The sequence below is a fragment of the Clinocottus analis genome, unplaced genomic scaffold (genome assembly GCF_023055335.1).
Source record: "Clinocottus analis isolate CAN_PGR_092001 unplaced genomic scaffold, fCliAna1.0.p SCAF_62, whole genome shotgun sequence".
In the NCBI taxonomy this organism is placed as follows: domain Eukaryota; kingdom Metazoa; phylum Chordata; class Actinopteri; order Perciformes; family Cottidae; genus Clinocottus; species Clinocottus analis.
This window is the reverse complement of record NW_027176221.1, coordinates 66,272-82,500: the sequence shown is the minus strand read 5'-3', so window position 1 is coordinate 82,500 and position 16,229 is coordinate 66,272. Positions and strand designations below refer to the sequence as shown.

General features: G+C 43.9%; 3 protein-coding genes across 3 annotated transcripts in view; 1 reads left to right on the top strand and 2 right to left on the bottom strand.

Annotated features, from left to right (window-relative positions):
- tmem44 (transmembrane protein 44) overlaps positions 1 to 173 on the bottom strand; it is a 5,517-nt gene extending 5,344 nt beyond the window's left edge. The window contains exon 1 of the mRNA XM_068604122.1: positions 1 to 173. This exon is cut by the window's left edge and continues 25 nt beyond it. Coding sequence (XP_068460223.1) covers positions 1 to 154 — 154 coding nt within the window. The 5' untranslated portion in view covers positions 155 to 173.
- Positions 174 to 792: 619 nt separating this feature from the next.
- lsg1 (large 60S subunit nuclear export GTPase 1) lies at positions 793 to 6,058 on the bottom strand. Its single transcript, XM_068604121.1, has 14 exons — positions 5,765 to 6,058; positions 5,466 to 5,592; positions 4,983 to 5,103; positions 4,820 to 4,906; positions 4,554 to 4,640; positions 4,387 to 4,447; positions 3,878 to 4,054; positions 3,273 to 3,659; positions 3,073 to 3,174; positions 2,828 to 2,968; positions 2,428 to 2,554; positions 2,117 to 2,196; positions 1,412 to 1,591; positions 793 to 1,290 (listed from the first exon to the last, which is right to left on the bottom strand). The coding sequence occupies exons 1-14, from the start codon at positions 5,852 to 5,854 to the stop codon at positions 1,114 to 1,116; spliced, it is 1,944 nt and encodes a 647-aa protein (XP_068460222.1). The 5' UTR covers positions 5,855 to 6,058; the 3' UTR covers positions 793 to 1,113.
- Positions 6,059 to 7,218: 1,160 nt separating this feature from the next.
- On the top strand, positions 7,219 to 9,109 carry fam43a (family with sequence similarity 43 member A). Its single transcript, XM_068604145.1, has 2 exons — positions 7,219 to 7,279; positions 7,391 to 9,109. The coding sequence occupies exon 2, from the start codon at positions 7,424 to 7,426 to the stop codon at positions 8,462 to 8,464; it is 1,041 nt and encodes a 346-aa protein (XP_068460246.1). The 5' UTR covers positions 7,219 to 7,279; positions 7,391 to 7,423; the 3' UTR covers positions 8,465 to 9,109.
- Positions 9,110 to 16,229: the final 7,120 nt, after the last annotated feature.

Genomic DNA, 16,229 nt, shown 5'->3' with positions numbered 1-16,229 from the left:
GCGCGGACGCCGCGCTGAGGCCGACGGGAACGCAGCGCGTGTCCGCGCGCGGAGACAAACACGTCGTGACCGAGTCCACGCAGAACTCCTCCAACCCGAAGGAGAAAGTGCTCCGACCTCCTGTCGGCTCCAGGCTCGGTGCACGGTCCTCCATATCACTTGCTGCAGGCTCACGTCACGTCGGACTCGGACTAATGAGCAGCCGTCAGACGCGAAGCACGGTGGAGCGCATGCGTGTTTGAGGGAGGAGCTCACCTGTGTTGTACCTTAACTGGAGAAGTTCATGAATGCATCCACGCTTTGATTGGTCCTTTAGTTGGAGAAGCAGAGACATTGTTATGGAATCAAGTTCGCGCTGGTCATAAATCAGTCAACTGTAAAACGCGTCTGCGTCATTTATCTTGAGGAATAAACCCAGGAAAGTAGAAGCAGCTGCTTAGAAGTTGACGTTATGATGCCCAGAAAACAGACAACACTCACCAACATGGCAACTAAACGTTCATGTTGGCGACATGAGAGAGTTGACCTTGATTCTAAACACTTCAGTAAAGGCTGATATTAAAATATTGATTCATGTAAATGTTTAGTGATTGAAACTATTACTTTACTACTATGCCCTTTTCTTTTTGGAAAATATATTTTCGTAAATGGAGCCACATCTAAATAACTAAATAATTGTTTGAATATGAGATTTGCTAAAACATATTATTTTTCTTTCTGATGCGTTTCCTCGACCAACAATGATGCCTGGTAGAAATGAAGTAAAAGAAAAAAGAAAGCACGAACACGATAATCAATTTATTGTATAATACAGCTTTGTTGCAGTAATCACATCATTTATGAACAAAAGTAGGATCAATAATTAGACTTTGTGTAATGTGTTGCAAAAAGCTCAATGTCTTATAAAAGTCACTCCGGTGAGATCTGGTGCTCAACTTGTTGATCCAGTTGATGGAACCGACATGAAAACCAGATGCAGCCCCTCATGCCCTCGTCTCCAGACAGCCGTACGCTTCCATACGCACCAGATTAACGGGATTATGCGTACGGATCTAACGTCACGTGTGTGTTTTCCGGCTCCAGTGATCTGGAATTGAAATTGCTTTCAAATCTTCACCAGGTGTCCAGGTGCTTGTTGAGACGGCGTACTTTCTCCTTCTTGTTCTTGTTGCCGTGTTTTTTCCAGGGTTTTCCCGCCTCGGCTCCGGGCGGCGCCGGGCCGACCGGCCCGCTGCCCGGCTTGTAGCCCATCACACACTGAACGCCCTTGGAGAGCGCCCGCACATTGGCCTGAGGAGAGAGCGACCATCAACACTCCAGCATTTCATTTCATGTTTTATGATCTATGACGACCAAAAACTACTTTCAAGGCACATGCTCGTCTCACTCATAAGAAAACAGCATAGAGTACCTGATGGAAGAAGTTCTTGTCGACCACATTTTCAATTCTCCTGACTTTCTGTTGTTTGCTTGATGTTGTTGTGGAGGAGAAGTCACACAAGTCAGAGTCTGTTTTCAGGAAGTTGTTGTGCTGCGGCTGGAAGTCCTGAGCGTTGATGTGTGGAGGCGGATGGCAGTACAGCAGCTTTCCCTGTGAGGAGTCACAGGTTAGCTTGTGTTAGGGAGAGGATCTTCTATTCAGGACGCACACAGTGCATCTTTAAACAATGATGGAACACAAGGGATGGATGCTCCAACGTGCAGCTCTATGACCAAAGAGTCCTGTTGTTCTCTCAAACACAAAGCAGAAGCCCGGTGAAGTGACACAGGTGAAGCTACACGGGAAGGAACATACATGTGGCAACAAGTAGATCCCAATGAATCACTTTGTTTTTACAAGCTGCAGCGTTCATAAACATGAGAAACTGAGCACACAAGCAGCAACAGTTGCACTGCATGACTGCATAAAGAAAAGGCAGAGCGGCAGTAAATCTGTTACTATCATTTCTTTGAGTTCAATAATCAACAATCTTTACTTCATGACTTTAAAGAGACCATCTTTACATTTCAGCACACACTCGACGGTCCCTCAACGCCTTGTCCAACGTTGACGACTACAAATAAGAGACGAAAGCAACGACAGAATGCACTTCATCATTTTTCAGTTGTCACTTACAGAGACATAATCCTTCAGGATGTATCGGGCAGATCTGGATTCATCAGGCTGGCCGTGCGCTGTCATGAAGCCTCGCATGTCTGAACAGAGGGAAGCGACACGTTATGCTGCTCTTATCTAAAAGCAGAGTTCACGCAATGCTCAAAAGTACACATTGAAAATAAACTTTGCTCTTGGAAACAAAAGGCTATGAAGTGGGCTTATGAGAGACTTTATGCTTTTATATAAAAGTTCATCTCCATTTTAAAAAAGTGCTTTGGCCTGTTGTTAATGCATTCTCTGCTGACACAATAAACAGCTGTTCCTCTCACATCCGTAAGCCATCAGCACCTCCTCAGAGGAGGGAGGCCTGTCGGGGTCTTCGTCTTCTCGCGGTCTGATGATGTTGAAGCCATAAGTGCCTTCCAAGACATGGCGAGGGATCAGCTGACATATGTGAGGAATGTGTTAAGACTTAACCAACACGCTTCATGTTGGAGTGGCTCAAGATTCAAGATTCTAGGTACACAGTTTAAAAAAAATGTAACTTAGAATTAGAAAACTGATTTTGGTTATTTAACTGAATTAGGGTAAATGAATCAACAACTGATACTGAGGGCGCGTGACAGAGGGCTGCAGTTCATCACTGCTACACAAGATAAAGTCTGTTCTGTGTCTGATCTTCAAAGGCTGCTGCAGGATTCAATGCCACCCGGATGCAAAGGATATGTGGGAGACTGCAGGTACGTGATCTCTCATCTGGTCAATGGAGAGGATCCCAGAGCAGATCATCTCAGCTTTGGTGGACACAAAGGAGGGCATGACCAGACCGGGGCAGTCACACAGGCACAGGCCCGGCTCCACAAACAGAGTCTGTTATAATGTCCAGAACAGGCAACACGATGAACTGCACATGAGGCGATTGGTTAATGAAAGACTTGCATTCCCATTGAGAGGATTAAAGAGTGGTACTGGACCTGAAAGTGCTTTGTGTGTCCAGGAGTGGCTGAAACAGACACCTTCTTGTTCCTGAGAATCGTGTTGATGGTGGAACTCTTCCCCACGTTCGGATACCCGACCTGTTGAATTCATTCACAAACCCAGTCACGACACTCACGATTTGACTTGATCACGGCATTGTGCAGTGGATGGCATATCGTGTTCACTCTTCACCCACCAGTCCCACGGTCAGCTGTCCTTCTCGACACCTGGGTCCGGTGTGGAAAGCCTTAAACACGTCCAGCAGCTCATCCTTATGCAGCAGCCGGCTTGAGTTGTGGAAGGAGGATTTATTGGATGAAGCAACTCCCCCTTCTTCTTCTTCATCATCACCATCTTCTGAGCAGGTGTGCCAGTCCTCTTCTTTTATACTTATCTTTTTCTGTGGCTCTTCATCTGTACCACTCTCATCATCATCATCAGCTGCCTTCATCTCCTCCTCTCCAGGTGCCCCTTTTTGGATCAAGACATCATTGTCTGGCTGTCCCTCTTCTTCTTCTTCTTCTTCTTCTTCTTCTTCTTCTTCTTCACTCTCCATACACTCTGGCTGCTCTACTTCCACACCCTGCAGGAAGAGACACGATGCTCTCTGATACTGGATTTAAAAAGGCAGCAGCAAGTTAGGACATGCTAAAAATATCTGCACAAGCATTTTACCAAAACAATCTGAAATCACAAGCTAATAACATCCAAGCTGAGCGAATGTAAATCCGCACTTTGATTTGCTCCCAAGAAATGTAAAGAAATGAATTGGCGCAGACATTGAAAGCTTCTGAAATGTACCTTCTCCTCCGCATCCAGCCTCTCGCTCTCTGCCAGCGCAGACCAGAACACCGCCCTCAGCCCTTGCTTCTGGAAGTGTTTGGCCCACGCTCGCCTCTGCTGCTTGGTCAGCAGGTCGGCCTTGTTCACCAGCACCATGTTCACCTTGTGCTCCGACACTTCTTTTACGTACAATTCCTGGCAGCACGCAACAGAAAAGTAACAAACGTTTGGTTAACCTGTGCACAGTATTCCTGCTGTTTCATTGGTTTACTTCATTTAAATATTTCCCATATTTTGAAATAACATTTATAAGATACAAATGTTAGAAACTTTTGAGGAAAAAAAAGAAAAAAACATTCTCTCTTTTTTAAAGTTAAAGGAGACAAAAACACAATATTTACAATGTGTGTGAATCCTAATGCAGGATGAAAAAACCCTGACAACAAAGTCACAGTTTCATTACGCCCTCCTTGAACAGTGTGTACATCTTCATTTTTCCACTTAAACAACTCTGCCAATAGACTTACCAGGTCAGCACACCTGAACAGCAAAGGATTTCTGCCATCAAGAATTTGGACGACGAGATCACTACAGGAAAACACGCACAGTTCTGCCTTAAGTATTACACAAGGACAACACGTTCCTCATTAAAGTATAGGTTGACCGCTGTATACATCTTCTTTTTGTATTTTACCTCCTCTCAATCACTCTCCAGAGTTGTCTCCAGAACTCCAGGTTTCTCTCAAAAGGGGTGAGAATTAACTTCTGTTCCTCTTCCAGTCTGCAAGGGGAACACTTGGAGTTAAAGTGCTGACCATTAATCCTCCACTCCTGTACTCATATTACCTTTGCTGTTTTTAAGTGGTTAACACAACGTTTAAGACAACATACAACAACACTAATGATTATAAAAAAAACATCTTTGAAAGAAAAACTGTCAGAATACAGAATATTACTTACTGTGCAAGCACTCGTCTCCACTCCAAGAAGTTGTCTTTCTCTGTCTGCTGAAGCACCTCTGAACTGGTGGCTTCGTCCCAGTGGGGGCTAAAAATTAGGAGAGCCATATTAAAAAAATACAGTTTGGGCAATTGATATAATGAACTAGATCTGTTGTACTTACCGTCGTGGAATTCTGAGGAAATGCTTGTTGTCTTCGTGCAGCTTCTTCAACCGGCTTCGCTCTTCAGCCGTTAATAGACCCGCTCTGGCTTCCGCTGGCACAAACTTGATGTTGAGTTTCTCTAAGAAAACAAAGTATGAAACGGTCAGAGACAGTTGAGTAGAAGATAACACAGGAACATGTTCAGGCTGAATATACCTGAGCCCCTTTACCTCTCTGAGCCTCTCAGCAGTGAGGATGGGCACGCGGTGAGCTGATGTTCACCCGTTGTAGGACTATTACATTGCAGCTGCATACAACACAACCCATGTTATGTACCTTCTCCCAAGAAAAAAATCCCTGTTTGTGTAAACATAGCTGGCGAATAAATGGTTCTGATGTTTTTTATTAACAGCTGTGAATTATAAGAACATGTTTTGGGGCAATGACTGACAATCTTTGGCCACAAGATACAACCGAGGAACGTGAAGTGAGGTACTACACCTGCAACAAACTCTGTTCCCGCCAGCTCGGCAGTGGCCAGAAAGTCATCCATGGAGCTCTGCTCGGTCACTGACTGCAGGTTCAGCCGGGCCCAGTCGTATCCGTCATTCAGCTCAGCTGTGTGGCGCTGAACATGTGAAACAATAATCAAATAAGGCCGCGAATAGCAAACCACACAGAACCACTTGATATCATGTGTGATTGTCTGGTAAAAAAAACCAACAACATTGAAATAAGTCTCCTCTGATCTATGACTGGAATAAACATGGTTAATAGAGTGAGTGTTTGCCATCACATACCCAGTTGTCGCCCCTCTTGTTTCGTTGGCCTGCATGGAGTCTCTCCTTGATCAGAGCTCGACCCAGTCCGCCTGCTTTCTTCTTGCTCATGCTTACTTATGATGTTGACGCGTATGTCTTACTGTATATACTGTCCAAAACGCTGTAATATAGTATATTTAAAGGTAAGAAACACGTTGTATGACACGCGCTGATGTAGCCCATGCGCACAACGTTGTTGTCGTAAGAACCGGAAGTGGGAGAAACCAAGCGAGCCTCCCATCCGGACGAATCCGACTACTTGGAGATATTGACATATTTATTTTATTTTAGTAGTTACGAATTGTCTTACCACTTTGCATAATAACCCACTAAACACCCATGATAATAACTGCTGTATTGTGAGCATTTACAGTATCGTAGCTATGGTACGGTCTCCTCGTTTGTCCAGCGATCAAACGGTCCCTGAAGAAAAAGGGGCACAACTAATATTGGTTCCTCATGCCTCAAGATTTTCCATGAAATACATATAATACAGACTTTATGGATATAACACCAAAGTAGATTACAATTCACAAAATAAAAGTTAATATAGGCAAAGTAACAAGTAATTCTTCTTCCTTCGTTACACGAGATGAATAAAGGCACTTCTGATGTTGACCAAAAGATGGCAGCATAAAACAGCAGAATGACTTTTATGCACCGCTTGTGTTTTCGCTGTTAATATTCCGTGTAAGTGTGAAGGGGAGAGATGGTTGATGCAGACTGGGTCGGGTTCATCTCAGGAGGACAGAACACACTTACAATCCCAGTTAAAATTGGTAATACATATATTGAAGGGAAATGAGCTACATATCTTAAATTTAACTTGTGAGAGACTGTCAACACATATTCATATACACCTAGATTTAGCTGGGATGGGAATATTTGTCTGTGTGAATGTGTTTGTATGATATAGTAGATCAATGTAATATGTAATATATGGGTATATAATGTGTAATTAATTAATGGAGGCACAATAAAGCTACCATATACATATATATATATATATATATATATATATATATATATATATATGTACATATATATATATATATATATATATGTATATATATATATATATATATATATATATATATATATATATGTACATATATATATATATATATATATATGTACATATATATATATATATATATATATATATATATGTACATATATATATATATATATATATATATATATATGTACATATATATATATATATATATATATATATATATATATATTTCATATTTATACACTTTTTTCTATATGTATACATATACAAAATTCAAAATAAGAAATGTCACAGTCACCCCAAACCATTATACATGACTCTTGTCATTTGGTCTCGCCTCCCCCCCTGCATTCTGACTCAAATGGTTTCTCCCTGCTTATATTGCGCGAAGCTCGGCCAACAGCAGTGTGTGTGATCGGAACCGCGACAGGTGGACTCACAATGGGAAAGAGCGCTTTAGAGGACTCACGTGAGAAGTACGCTGTTCAGTTCCCGTAGAGCAGCTCGTCAATGACCTGACAGGCAATAGAAATACCTCTAAGAGTTAGTAGTAATACTACGTTTTTTTCCCCTTTCTCTCTTCGTAGACTTTGCTGCTGTTGATTGTAAACAGCAATACAATGCTGCCTTGGAAGAAGAATAAGTTCGACCTGATTGAGGAAGACAGGCAGTCCAAGCAGAAGGGCTACGCTGTGAGCCTCAACTACTCTGCGCTCACCTCTTTCGCCAAGTCCTGCCCCGAGAGCGCGCTCAACAGGGTGGGCAGCATGTTCAAGTCAAAGAGGAAAAAGGTGAAGATCACCAGCGAGGACCCCACGTACACGGTGCTGTACCTGGGGAACGCCACCACCATCCAGTCCAAAGGGGACGGCTGCACGGACGTCGCGGTGAGCAAGATCTGGGGCAAAAGCGAAATGGGCAAGAACGGCACCAAGATGAGGCTGACCGTCAGCTCGCAGGGCATCCGCATGGTGCATGTGGACGACAAAGCCAGGAGGCCGGGACACTTGTACTTACTCCACCGGATAACCTACTGCGTCGCGGACCCGAGGCTGCCCAAGATCTTCGCCTGGGTTTACAGGCACGAAATGAAGCACAAGGCCGTGATGCTGCGCTGCCACGCAGTGCTGGTGTCCAAGCCGGAGAAGGCAAAGGCCATGGCGCTGCTGCTGTACCAGACCTCGGCCACGGCCCTGGCGGAGTTCAAAAGACTCAAACGGAGGGACGACGCCAGGCACCAACAGCAGCAGCTCATAGGGGAACAAACCATACCGTTGGTCCCCATCAGGAAGCTGCTGAACGGACAGTGTTACTACAAACCCCCGGTGGAGCGCAGCCGGAGCGCGCCCAAACTGGGCTCCATCACCGAGGACTTGGTCGGGGAGGAGGAGGAGGAGAAAGCGATGCACTTCGAGTGTGAGGACATTCTGGACACGGACGGAGATCGTGTTGCTAACGGCAAGCCGGAGTTGTCTCAGATTATTAATGACTTGGGAGAGATGAGCATAGGAAACGACGTGCAGACACTGAAAGCTGACCTCCGAGTCACCAGGCTTCTGTCTGGAGAGAGCACGGGCAGCGAGTCCTCCATAGACAGCAGCCACGAGCACCCTCCGCTCCCCAATGGCTTTGAGGAGGTGAAGGTGCAGGAAATCGCCTGAATAATTTGAAGCATGTCTTTGTGCCTCTGTTTTGTTGAGCCACGGCGTCTCTACGAGAAACATTGTGTCTTCAACTGGCGTTGGAGGCTGTGTGTGTATTCTGGCGCCTCCACGACTATTGAGGGGAAAACACAAGGTTTACGGTTCTGAGGTAATGACACGCAACGATGCTACTGAATTACATTTGAAGATTGCGTAAAGGCAAACGAACAAGTGGATGCCGATTTGATAGATGGTTGAACCGACACAATCCCAGTGCACTAATTCCTTCTCTTTCCTTTAAGAGGATTTGCTGTATCCTCAAGCTTCTTGTTTACCGAACGTTTCTCTCTCTTGAACATTGTTTTCTGTTGAAGATGCTCATCATGATCCCAAAAACATTCAGTTTTAAAACACGTTTTGTTCTTTCCCTAAGTGGGTCAGTGCTTTTTACAAGGCATCCTTCATTTCCTGTTTATTTACGTTATTTTGCACTCTTGTTGAATTCCTTCAAGTATTATGTTGACTACATGTACATAATGTTAGTTGGAATGTTGTCTGAAACATAAATGACTATCTTTGCTGTGCAAAAGAAAAACACCATGTATTAAGATGTAAATATAAATATGTTATTTTTTAAAGAAAATGTGGTTTGTTATGTGAACCTCATAGAATTATCAATAAAAAAGAAAATTATACAAAGTCGTTGAAGTTTGTCTCCAGATTTCTGCTGTAACGAGTCGGCCATGTTTCCTCTGTGCTCTTCACTGTAAGCTGAAGCAAAGTCAGAGACATTTCTTAGCTGCTTAGTGTACGAGTGTTATCGGTGTTGTCACAGCAGTTTCTGTGTTTTGGCTGATATTAATTTCATTTTAAAGTCTTTACTGGATCTGTGGCCTTCTTGGCCAGATTGCTTTCAGGGAACCGGCTGAAGAAGTTATTGAATTAAGGTACTGAAGGCTCATTCATTGTGAGCGGCCTCGGGGAGTCCAGGCCGTGCAGGAAGACGTCACCACAAGCCGAGCTGTTATTCACATGGCGACTGAAGCAGCAGAGGTCTTCTAACGGCATCCCTACTGTTTGTTTGACTTGCTATTTGTCTGCCTTAATGAGAAGCTACAGATAATCGCTTCAGGGCAAACACATGAGCTGTGAATACTCTGCAATGTTGTCTCTGTGTTGAACCATACGTTAAGAACCAGCATTCACTGAAATCACAACAACTGTGTTAGAAGGGGCACCTGTTAGTTTGACTTCACTAAAATATCTGTTAATAAATAGAAATGACCCTGATAAAGGATTAGGGGACTTCCTTCTGTTCTATGCCATCTGATACAGCGCAACGAGACAGAATCACCTAATGTGGCCACGAGGATGTGACATAGCAGCCACATCACTTCTCTCACTGTTCGAAATGTGGTCCAGTCACTTCCTGTCCTCACAGCGACAGACCCATTCGTACATACCGCACGGTTCTTGCCGGTAATATGGAACCCGCAGATATTGAAGCTTTGATGCACAGAAGCTATGAGAGTTATTTATCTGACTGCAGGAGCTGCAACCTCAAAGCCCACAGCGCCAAAGGCCACTAATACCACCGGCACCGGCACGAACAGGCTGAATAAGACATGGGGAGAAAACCAGAGGAGGTATGTGGGGATGGTTATCTGCACGGACAGTGTTTCACCAGCTGACACGCACTCGGCCACGCTGAGCTATCCACTGAAAGCAAAAACACTTCCACCTCTCAGAAGGAGAGCCAGAGACAGAAGGTTAATGTATTCAGCCAGCGGTTGGTGAGTCCTATAAAAAGCTTCACAGCAGCTCATTATGAATTGATGTGCTTTCAGAGGAAGGCCCCCACACACACACACGCACACACACACACACACACACACACACACACACACACACACACAGTGGTTGCTGTATTTGTAGCTCCTCCAATGGTTCTTGTGCATGTGAGTTGAAATAGCAACAGAAACACACACAGTGTGTGTGTCTGCAGCCTCACATATGTTGTCCTTGTACTGTGAAGGAAGCATGACATCATCAGCGTGTGCCCAGCCTAATGTAATTAGTGGACGGCTCTACTAATTACGTTGAGTAATTGACTCAATATGTGTATTTTCACTTAATAAATACACATATTGACATGCAGAGCAAAAGGCCATTTGTCTATTCCTGCTTTTTATAGTTGATAAACACATTCCTAGTTCAATATTTCTCTCTGACCCACATTTTCTGTCTCGCGTCTCTCCAGGGTTACCTGCATATGAGCCAGGTGCAACCAGCCCAGACATCCAATCAGACGACTGCTCGTGTGTCTTGTGGTCTAGAGCGCGCTTCAAGCTGCTAAAAGAGAGAGCTACTGGTTGATAAGAGAGAATAATATATAAACATGTTTCATCTGCACATGTGACATTTGAAGCGAATACTCAGGTGTTTACTTGAGAAACGTGTCAGTGAGTCTTCAGAAGTTAACCTGACGGTCACAGACGGTAAGTGTGATGTTGTGGTTCTTACTTAATACTTATTAAACATGCCATCCGTGAATGAACAGAATCTTTTTGTGATGAATGAAAAATAAAAAACAAATAGCAAATCTTCAGTATTGGGGCTTTGGACATTTTTAGCATTGTTTCTTTGAAAAAGACTAAACATTAATCTCTAAGAAAGATGCAACCAACCTTCTGCTAACTAAATGGTTTCACTCCGGCTACGGGCTTCATACGCAGAAGAGGATTCACTCTCTTTACTTCTGCATTCAAGATGTCACTTCAATAAATACGTCTGGAGGGAACCAATCAGAGCAGAGAGGGGCGGCGACCTTCTCCTGACTGTGGAAACATAAAAAAACAAAACAGTGGCAGAGCGCTGCATGTCCCAGCATGCCCTCTGATCATAATTAGATGCTTTCGGTAGACAGTACGTCAGGACCTGGAGCAGGTGAGGAGCAGCTGAATGCAACACTACTATTTGTAGCATGAAGGTTAGTAATTAACATGTTGCTCAACCACAAAAAGAGCTTGAGGGCTCATTTTACACGTAACACCAAATTAGACTGGCAGCGGATCATCTGAGAAAAGTTTTGGTGAACTTTGTTGAAGTACTTTGATCCTTGTGTTTCACAGGCAGACAGTGTCAGACCATGTCAGTGTCAGAGTATACTTATATACTTCTATATACTTCTATACTTCTATCCAGGATGCTGTGAATGTCAGGAGACAGAGAAGAGAAATCCATTACGGAGCCAGCTTCAGCATTCATTAGTTTGAATCTGACAGCTGTCCTCCAGGAGTGTGTGTGTTTGTGTGTGTGTGTGTGTTTGTGTGTGTGTGTGTGTGTGTGTGTGTGTGTGTGTGTGTGTGTGTGTGTGTGTGTGTGTGTGTGTGTGTGTGCGTGTGTGTGTGTGTGCGTGTGTGTGTGTGTGTGTGCGTGTGTGCGTGTGTGTGTGTGTGCTAGTTTGGGTTGTAAGTTGGATGAAAAAGTGAAGAAGAGGAGTCTTCATGCTTTGAGCAAAATGCTAACGCGATAAAAAGCACCGACTGACAATGATGTCATGTTTGTTTCCTGAAACTGCAATAACATATTTATTTATTTATTTTTATTTTGTATTATTTATTTATTTTTAAAAACAATTTTTTAATGAATATCAGTCCCGCTGATAATAATTTTAACCCTTGAATTATCAGTTTGTTTACAGAATGCACTATTGTATTTTTAGTCGGAAACACACGCAATAATTATTCTTGTGTTCTAAATATTATTATTATTCTTTTTACTGTCTTTAATATGTCAATTAGCAACAAGATTTATTTTTCTATGCATTTCAATTTTTTGTCCAGATAACCTTCTGATGCTTTTTAAAAAAAATTTTTTTTAAAGATGTTTGATCATAATTCAAAGTATTGGTGTTATGAAAAAAAAGAAAGTTATGAAAATAATCCAGGATAGGACACGACAATTGAAACCCAAATCAGTTGGACCTTGAATCTTTGTCAAAGATAAATGAAAACCTTCACATATTCATACGCGCTAAGTGAATTCACAGGTTGCCATCAATATCCCCGAGACGTCAATCCATCCTGAAGTTGACCTTTTAGCCTCCGAGACCAAAGTTGTGGAGCAAACAACTTCATCTCATCTTTCATCTGTCCTCATCTTTATGAGCATTATCGGGGGGCTGAAAATCAGGAGGAAGCCAGAATCCTAACAGATGCATGGAAGGAAAGGTTTTATGAGACTTTGCCTGGATCATAACCTCTGCTTCCCCAGTTCACAGTTGCAGGTACTTACATAGTATTTCATCACTGTACACTCAGCCCCCCCCCCCCCCATGCTGAGTGTCTCACAAGACTCTCCATACTGCTCATGTAATGACCTGAGTGTGTCTATGTGTCTGTATGTGTCTGTATCTAAGAGTCTATGTGTCTGTATGTGTCTGTATCTCTGTGTCTATGTGTCTGTATGTGTCTGTATCTCTGTGTCTATGTGTCTGTATCTCTGTGTCTATGTGTCTGTATGTGTCTGTATCTCTGTGTCTATGTGTCTGTATGTGTCTGTATCTCTGTGTCTATGTGTCTGTATCTCTGTGTCTATGTGTCTGTATGTGTCTGTATCTAAGAGTCTATGTGTCTGTATGTGTCTGTATCTCTGTGTCTATGTGTCTGTATGTGTCTGTATCTCTGTGTCTATGTGTCTGTATGTGTCTGTATCTCTGTGTCTATGTGTCTGTATCTCTGTGTCTATGTGTCTGTATGTGTCTGTATCTCTGTGTCTATGTGTCTGTATCTCTGTGTCTATGTGTCTGTATGTGTCTGTATCTCTGTGTCTATGTGTCTGTATGTGTCTGTATCTCTGTGTCTATGTGTCTGTATGTGTCTGTATCTCTGTGTCTATGTGTCTGTATGTGTCTGTATCTCTGTGTCTATGTGTCTGTATCTCTGTGTCTATGTGTCTGTATCTCTGTGTCTATGTGTCTGTATGTGTCTGTATCTCTGTACCTATGTGTCTGTACCTATGTGTCTATGTGTCTGTATCTCTGTGTCTATGTGTCTGTATGTGTCTGTATGTGTCTGTATCTCTCTGTCTATGTGTCTGTATGTGTCTGTATCTCTGTGTCTATGTGTCTGTATCTCTGTGTCTATGTGTCTGTATGTGTCTGTATCTCTGTACCTATGTGTCTGTACCTATGTGTCTGTACCTATGAGCCGGCCCTGTGAGGCCTTGAAACTTGAAATATCTCCGCGTCCATTCAGCTGCTGCTCTTGTTTTCCGCTGCGACACAAATCTTCGCCCCAGAGAAGCTCAGCGGGTTATTTTGGTCTTTCCGTTCACGGGGAGGAAATGGAATAATAACAGAGGGAGAGAAACAAATCATGCGTGACCCTCGGACCGACTTGCAGTCTGAGCAGATGTCAGGAGGCTTTTGTGTGTTTTCAACAAGATACCCATCAGCATGTTTTGAGAAAGACACACATTCATGCCCCAAAACACACACTTTCCTTTGCTGTTATTGTTCAGTGGTGAGCAAAGAGAAAGCAGCTTTTAAGCACTTTACTCAATAGACGCTCTGGCCTACTTTATGAGGAAACTGTGGAGAAACACAGACAGGAAACCGATGTCCATCACCTCAGCTCTCATGGCCCACAGGCTGATACATGCATCTTCTGTGTGTGCACGTGTGTGAGGACGTGTGTGTGTGTGTGTGTGTGTACGTATGAGTGTTTGCAGGTGCTTTCATCTGCTGACAGGAGGACTTGAGGCACCTGAGACTGAGAAACAAACACACATTTGATATCTGAGAACACCTTTTCCAGAAAGTGTAAAGTTTACACTGCCGTCATATATCAGTGTTGAACACAGGAAGTGGTTCCCAGCACTCAGAGGCATTGATGAGACAAATCAAACCTCCATTTGATTTGTCTCATCAATGCTGGTCCGGTGGTACTGGTTCAGTGGTACTGGTACGGTGGTACTGGTCCACTGGTACTGGTACGGTGGTACTTGTACAGTGGTACTGGTTCAGTGGTACTGGTCCGGTGGTACTGGTACGGTGGTACTGGTTCAGTGGTACTGGTCCGGTGGTACTTGTACAGTGGTACTGGTTCAGTGGTACTGGTCCGGTGGTACTTGTACAGTGGTACTGGTTCGGTGGTACTGGTCCGGTGGTACTTGTACAGAGGTACTGGTTTGGTGGTACTGGTCCGGTGGTACTTGTACAGAGGTACTGGTTTGGTGGTACTGGTCCGGTGGTACTTGTACAGAGGTACTGGTTCGGTGGTACTGGTCCGGTGGTACTTGTACAGTGGTACTGGTTCAGTGGTACTGGCCTGGTGGTTCTGGTTCGGTGGTACTGGTTCGCTGGAGGCTGAGTGCAGCATCTTCCTCCATGAGCGTGAACATGTCGACGCTTCTCGCTGCTGCAGAAATAAATCACTGAGGTCCAAACACAGAGTTCACTCGTCCTGCTCACTATTCATTTCTACTATTACTAGTTTAGCCTCTTTTAAATCCAGTTTACAAACATAACAGAAACGTCTTGCTGGAGACGGGCTCGCCTGTCGACACTTGTACTGTCCTGTTTGTTACTCTGAACAACTTCCTCATGTAACTTTACGGGTTGGAACAAGCCAAGGCTGCAAAGCTAAAACTAAAACTAAATAAAATAATATTATTTAAGGATGCCGAGACTGACTTGTTATTTATTTACCCACATAAGTTCTTCAACGCATTAACATAATATTTACATTTAAGTAACTTGATTAAACTTAATTTAAGTTTGTGATGTGCACAACATGTAAATAGCTTTTACAAAAACTAAAGTATCACATTTGCATATTAGACATGTTTCAGATTTCAAATCCTCATATTTAACCATCTTGCATCGTCACAGTCTGTTCTGAGGTAGCAGAAGTCGTGTTTCCAGCAGCTTCGTGCTGCTTCACACCACATCACCTTCTACTTAGCCAGATGGCAGCTCATCTCCTCGCAGCCTTAAAGCCTCTTAAGACGCAGCCATGAGCTCCAGGAAGCAGCAGAGCGACCTCGCTGGACGCTCGGCCGAGCTGTAATCTCAGCCTCCCTTCAACTCTGTCTCCAAGGAACAGCAGGCATGGAGTCACAGGAGCGACAGGAAGCGCTGCTCGGCTGCTGCTGCTCGGCTGCTGCTGCGCCGCGTCGTGGCTGTTTACCTGGAGATGAACCTTCAGGTGACAGAACGAGTCCTCTTGATGGCTGCTGCTTGCTGTTAGTGAGATACTTTATAGATTCTCCTCAGTTACTGGACAGAAGTTCAGTCAAGCCTGTTATTGCACGTCATGCAGCTGCAGCTTTTCTTTTATTTCATCCCCTGTTGCTGCTGCCAAGAACATAAAACACATCACTTCCTGTTCACTGGGGGATTTTTCACCTTAAACTGGATGCTGAGAGCAGCAAGTCTTCCTGAACCGGACTTTGTGTGGCATAGCCCCTCAGAACATTTCCTCTTGGTGTAAGCGTGACTGACTTTATTTCTGTTAGTACATTAGAACCCAAACTGATCATGGTGTTGTAATCTCCATCTTCATTTAGTCTGTCCTTGGTTTTCATCCACGTGGCACAACGTGTAAAGTGATTGTCTCACAGAAAGTATTGTTCTGTCCTTGTGTCACACATCCATCCATCCATTTTCCGCAGCTTATCCGGGTTCGGGTCGCAGTGGCAGCACCCAGCAGACCGACCCAGGCTTCCCTCTCACCCGCAACATGTTCCAGCTCGTTCTGGGGACCCCGAGACGTTCCCA